The sequence below is a fragment of the Scaptodrosophila lebanonensis genome, unplaced genomic scaffold (genome assembly GCF_003285725.1).
Source record: "Scaptodrosophila lebanonensis strain 11010-0011.00,11010-0021.00 unplaced genomic scaffold, SlebRS2 tig00000024-arrow-pilon, whole genome shotgun sequence".
NCBI lineage: Eukaryota > Metazoa > Arthropoda > Insecta > Diptera > Drosophilidae > Scaptodrosophila > Scaptodrosophila lebanonensis.
Genome location: NW_022060538.1, coordinates 11,943,747 through 11,950,119, shown reverse-complemented (window position 1 = coordinate 11,950,119; position 6,373 = coordinate 11,943,747). Strand labels below are relative to the sequence as shown.

The following is a 6,373-nucleotide window of genomic DNA, read 5'->3' as shown; positions in this document are numbered from 1 at the left end:
GTTATATTTATTATTTAAGTATTTTTCCGATGTAGCGTAGAAATTCTTAACAATGCTTAGAAATTCTTAAGCCCGGGTCATGGACTACAAACACAAAAACTAAATTCCAAAAAATAACATAAACGCGTCCTTTCTCGGACCTAGGAGAATCTGGATGCCAACTTTGGTTATTCTAGCTTTTATAGTTTCTGAGATCCTTGCGTTCATCCAGACGGACAGACGGACGGACATGTCTAGATCGATTTCGCTCGTCATGCTGATTCAGAATATATATACTTTATGGGGTCGGAGATGCTTCCTTCTGCATGTTACATACTTTGCACAAACCTAATATACCCTTTTTACCCTACGGGTACAGGGTATAAAAATACTTGGAAATTGCAGTCAATTGGTTATTATCAATAGATACTTGTACAATTGATATTCTAAGGAACAACTACTTTAGAAACTAAAAACAACCTAGAAATTCCAAAAATATCCTACACCATTGGACTAATCAAAATGTTGCATAAAATACTTCACTTAAATTATTTTATTATGTTAATTAAAAAGGTAATACAATTACAACTTTGAAAATGAAAATATCTTATCATTGCAAGCTTTCTAAACATTTTCAGGGATTGCTTTTTGCCTTGTTGATCTTTGTTTTCATAAGGCTGCACATTTGTACAAAAAATATGAAGCCATCTAGCCAATATGTTTAATATAATGCCCAAAATGTTGCTGATCATATAAATGGGTATGCAATTTCTTTAATGGTTTCTTTTTTCTTTGTACGATTTCTGAATCAAACACCTTGTTCTCCAACTTTCTTAGAAATACAAAAAATAACTCCTATATCTCTAGACTTATTTATATAAGTTCCTGTATTACCTCAAATTTTATTTTAAAGCTACTTATAATCGGCCACTGCATTATTTGTAAATCTACCTTGTCGCTCATATTTTTGCTGCTTGCTCGGATTACTTTGGAAGCCCTGCCACAACACTTAGTTTTAATTTAGGAACCAGTTTAAATGCAGCAGGCACTGACAAACTAATTAGTCATAGTTCAACACTCTACAATTCCTAGTCCAGTATCTTATTTATTTAGAGCGAAAATTGTTCAGTTTTTTTTTTTATTTAGCTACAATACGTTTAAAATTTCACTGAACACCCACTGAACACACATACATAGATCGTTAAAATAAAGATGGTGGATACTCGTGATCTGTTTGAGGCCATTGCCGATGTTGCTGATTATTGTCAGTTAAGGGTTGCGATTCCACAGCCAGGCAAAGGATTCCTGGTTTGTGCGATATTCTCCGTTATGGGTCGCCTGCTTCTGGGGCCAGTTGGGATGGCCATTGGTGGCACTTTGGGCGGCATTGCTGCCTATAATATGACCAGCAACAAGTTCCGACCGATGGGGGATGTCCTAATGAACGATCTGACGAGCAGGCAGCGCGAGAGCCTGATGCAAAAATTGTTCAAGGCCGAAGGAGGCTTACGTTCGCGGGAAATGGGCATCCTTCTGCCCATGATCATGCACAATAAACGAACTCAGCAGACGGTGCTCACCATCGTCGTCGAGTTCTTGACCAATGAACTGAATATGCGGGTCTCCGACTGAAGGTGAATCGGATTCTGATTCCATTCTCAGAAGCGGCTAGTTGTGGCCAGTGGCAGTTAAAAGTGTCTTTGAAATGTTGTTGGTGTCCTTTATTAAATACAAATAATAATAATAAAATAAATTATAGAAGTTACAAAATAGACGATTATTGAATTTTAATCAATAATAATAATAACAATTGGAGTATTTGAATTAATATATTAAGAAGAATTATACTAGGATGGTTAGAGTGGTTAAAATAGAACAAATATTAAAAGCATATTTAAATTATGGTTGAAATAATTGCTTCTTTTAAACAGTTTTGGAATTGTTTGTGTTTTAATTTGGTTGTGATGGTAAATAAAAGCGCTCCATTTACTAAACAAAACATCGAGTTTATTTATTTATAATAATAAATAAATTTAAATTGTCCAGCAATAGTTCCCTTCAATCAGAATTCGCAAATCCGAACAGCCTGCGCCACTGGTTTGAAATACAAATACACAAATAATGTTTTGTTTGTTATTTTAAAATATAAATATTTCTTCAAAGAGAACAAGAAGCCAATCCACGCTTTTAAAATATGAAAAGCCCACCTAAATGGATAATGTAATTATATTTGTACTAAAAGCATCAGATTTTACTAAAAACTGAAAGTATTTTATAGTTTTCGAGTTGATTTCTTATCAATTTGTTATTGTATATAATATTTCAAAACCCTTTAAACCTCTATTTTAGTAGAATTCAATTAATTGAAATATTAATCGGAACAAATCACGGATACTAATAATAAAATAAAATTTATTGAAAACAATTCCATTCTAAATTGTCATCTGATGGTCAACAAAAACAAACAAATCTGAGAACACTATAGCTTTTAAATATTTCTGAAAAGCTTCATTTTGTTGACAGAAAAGAGCTCGATCCAGCGACACACAAAACTTGGCAATTGCTTAAAGAATTTGCTTACTAAATGAATCGGATTTTATTGCAAAACTGTTTAGCGCTTCTCTTTGATCGTAAGATAAGCCTAACGGCGGACGGATTAAAAAATGCAAATAGACTTTCTGACACAATTCTTTGTTGCATAGTGCTGGGGCACAAAGAAACATATAGCATGTCTATTAACGACAAATTACCGCGTCGCTATAACAAAAAGGAAAATAAGGCAACACATATGGTCAAAACGTATTAACCAAATGCAATTGAGCGGCTAGTGGCAAAGCTCAAAAACATACCGAATCGCTGCGTGAGAATGCCAATGAATGAATGAAAATAGTCAGCAATGTTTTGTTGTTGTTGTTGTATTTGCTGACAAATTCAATAGTCGCCGTGTGATGAAAATATCTGTAAACAAGCTGCGACAAAATGAGGCTGATTTTAATCAAGCCGCACATTATTGTTTTTGGCCATTCTAGTTGCTTTACTCGCAGTATATACAATGTACTTATATACTTGTATATATAGTATATATATATATAAGTGAAGCCGATGAATCAGAGGCCAACGGAAATACAAAACGAGAAAAAGTCACAGCTGGCGCTGTTGTGGCGGGGGGCATTCGAGAAGTTTTATTTCTATTTGTTGTGCAAACCGCAAATATTGTTACAGTTTTTGGGGGCAGAGCCGAAAACTGACAGTATAAACTCGTATGTGTGTTGTTTTTGTTGTTGTTGTTTTGTTGCTAGCTGCTGCCTTGAATTGTGCCTGGCAGTGTTTTTTGTTGATGTTGTTGTTGGTCTCTTTGGTTTTGTCAGCTTAACTTCATTGTCGCCTTGTCACTCGTTTCCATTTTTTGTTGTTGCTGTGGCGGCTCTTGATTGCCCATATAACGCCACAAAGTGGACCAGCAATGGGGCAGCTAAGTCGTAAGCCTGTAATAGCAACAACAACAGCAACAGCAACAAAAGCTGTCTTAAATTGTATTGTATATTATCTACATATATCGGATGCGGAATATTGTGGTTGCTGAGTTGCCGCTCAAGCTGATTTCCATATCCATATGCATATGCATATAATAATTATTGAAAGAATTTATTTATAGCATTGCGATTTGGTGCACCACTCAACTCTAAACTGGTTTACACATACAACTACACATATATCCACATGCATACAAGTATAGTGCGGGTTTTTGTGTTGTGGCTTTAAGCCGACAATCGTTTAAGCCAGTGACGTTTTTGTCAATATGCTGACGCATTTTAAAGAATTTCTGCATCAAAAGATGATGATGATGTTATAGCCAGGTAGTTGCTATTTCTTTAAAGAAGAAAATCCTCACTTAAGTTAAAGTGCTGCAATCTTTCGCTTTAAGTTGAAAGCTAATAAATGGCGGTAAAAGTAAATAAATGAATTAAGGTATTAATGGAAATTTGATTGAGTAATTATTGGGACGTCATGAAAAGCTGTCTGGCCAGTTTTTACGTTTTAGTTAAATAACTTTAATATTAAATATTAATTTGTAAATTGTTACCATGTCAGCATTAATTAACAAGCATAAAAATGGTGCTAAATACAATTACTTAATTATTAATTTTTTAATGTACCGGGAGTACAAGTAGTTGTAAGAATACTCTTTACAGCAAATTTTATTTTCTTTCCACTTTTTTTGGCTGACAATTGGTCGTTTCTAAAACTCGTTTTATTTTATTTATTTATTTGTTTATTATTTCCTAGTGCGACATGAAAATTTCTTATAATCTAATGCACCAGTCATGAAAGAAATATACCTAATTTTCAATTTACATGGCCTTTTTTAATGGTGTTTAATATAACGCGGTTTGCAAAATAAAAATTGTATACATGGTTGCACGACTTTATTCCATTTAGCACGATTCAAAATAACATATGATAAATATCTTTTTTTACACCTTACACTTTTTCGGATTCAATCTACCGTCTAAAAACAGAATTAGGTGTATTAAGAAATATAAGAAATATTATTGAAGAAAGCATTAGGTTTTTAATAATGAAGTTTTATATCTGATATTTTTTCTCCCAATATTAAAAACACCTGCTGACAACTTCTCTCTATATGTGCGATGCTTTTTCTTAATCTATTACTATAGAAGCTGTGCTCAGCTTAGAAAAACAAAGCTAGTCTAGGCTAAAACACTGCTATTTTATCTTCATGCTACACATTCCATTATGCACGAATTTCTGGAAAATTACTTTCCAGTTTGTGTGTATAAATATTTTGGCAATTATTTTCGGTTTTTGCTGACCTGTCTAATGGAATTTAATAATCACCTCCATATGATGACATCTCATAGCTGATTTCATCACCTGCTAATTGCGCACTGTTCACAAAAAGAGAGAAATAGCAAACAAATACGAAATTATTGCCACTTGCTGCTGCCCACATGAACATGTATCCTATATAAGTAGTTCGTATATGTATGCGATACAAGTACTATCGTGTGGGATTCTCAGCTGTTTGAAATTATTATTATTTTGTTGCTACTGTGTGTGTTGTTTGTGGCAACTTCTGTGGCATTGCTCAAATCTCTTTCAGCTCACATGACCAGTTATGGCAGACACTTGAAGCTAAAGTCTAAGCCATATTCCTATTAGCATTTATTTCCATTTCCTCTGCCATCTGTCTGTATATATGTATGTACTATAAAGTATGTGCATACAGAGAGTATTAGTTAGCATGCAGACACTGCCATTGCATTCCCTCATTCATTTTCCGTGTCAAGTATATACGCTTTTGGCCCAAACACAAAACATTTCCTTTGCATGTATTCTTTCTTTATTTTCTAGAATTCGCTCTTCCCCCATTTCCCCATTCGCATGCAAGTGCAACTTTTGTGGCGTTTGTCTTGCTTCGCCATTGACTACTCGTGCCTTTTATTGTTCTCTGTTCTTGGCCAATTCTGGCTTTAAGGCGTCTTGGTTTTCATGGTTGGTTGTCTTGTGCATTGTGCCCTTTTTTGGCATGCACCATCGGGTCTCGTTTGCTTGACTTGCCACAGCTCGACGGCTCATTGATTGCTCGATTCGAGTTACAAGTAGAGTTAGAAACACGAGTTTGACCGCGTCCAGCCAGCGATCTAACAAATACTATATATATACAAAATCAGCTCAATTATTCAACTTATTTTGCTCTGCTTTGCTTACGGGCCCAATTTAAATGTATTTTGGCCAACAACATCAGCAATGGATGGCAATAACAATAACGGCGACGGCGCATTGTTATAGTCGAGACATGAAATGGCGAATCTTATTAATGCAACACACTTACACATACATTTACACACACACACACACACACATACACACATTTGAGACAAAGTGGCAAAGGTGAAGATACACTTCAAAAGCTACTGAAGTGTGCGTCGTTGAGCCACTAGAGTTGAAACCAAAAAGTTTTGCGACTGAAAACAACAGCAATAAGAACACCACAGTAGACACTCGATACAATCATTGTTTGTTAAAATAATTTTATTAATTTATTTACTCAGTACGTTTAATTTTAAGCTAAATTTAAAGGACTAGGTGGATATCAAGTTAATCCTTATTAGTAATAGTCTGCACATACATTGATTTCTTTACCAATATATTTTGGTTATTTTATTTTCAATTTATTTCAATTTTAATTTCTTTTGCTGAACTTTAAAGTTCGGTTCATTAACAAAATTAAATTAATAATTAATTCCGTAAAGTTGACCCGCAAATGGGGGAAACCAACTTTTTGGTAGATGTGAAGTGGCTTAAAAACTTTGATAGCCATATGCAGCTATTGTGGAGCTTGTCAAAAAATGTATTTATTAAAGAATTG

At 34.4% G+C, this 6,373-nt stretch overlaps 1 protein-coding gene across 1 annotated transcript; it reads left to right on the top strand.

The window, feature by feature from the left end:
* The first annotated feature begins 1,191 nt into the window (after positions 1-1,191).
* On the top strand, positions 1,192-1,611 carry LOC115620282 (protein C19orf12 homolog). Its single transcript, XM_030513456.1, has one exon. The coding sequence runs from the start codon at positions 1,192-1,194 to the stop codon at positions 1,609-1,611; it is 420 nt and encodes a 139-aa protein (XP_030369316.1).
* Positions 1,612-6,373: the final 4,762 nt, after the last annotated feature.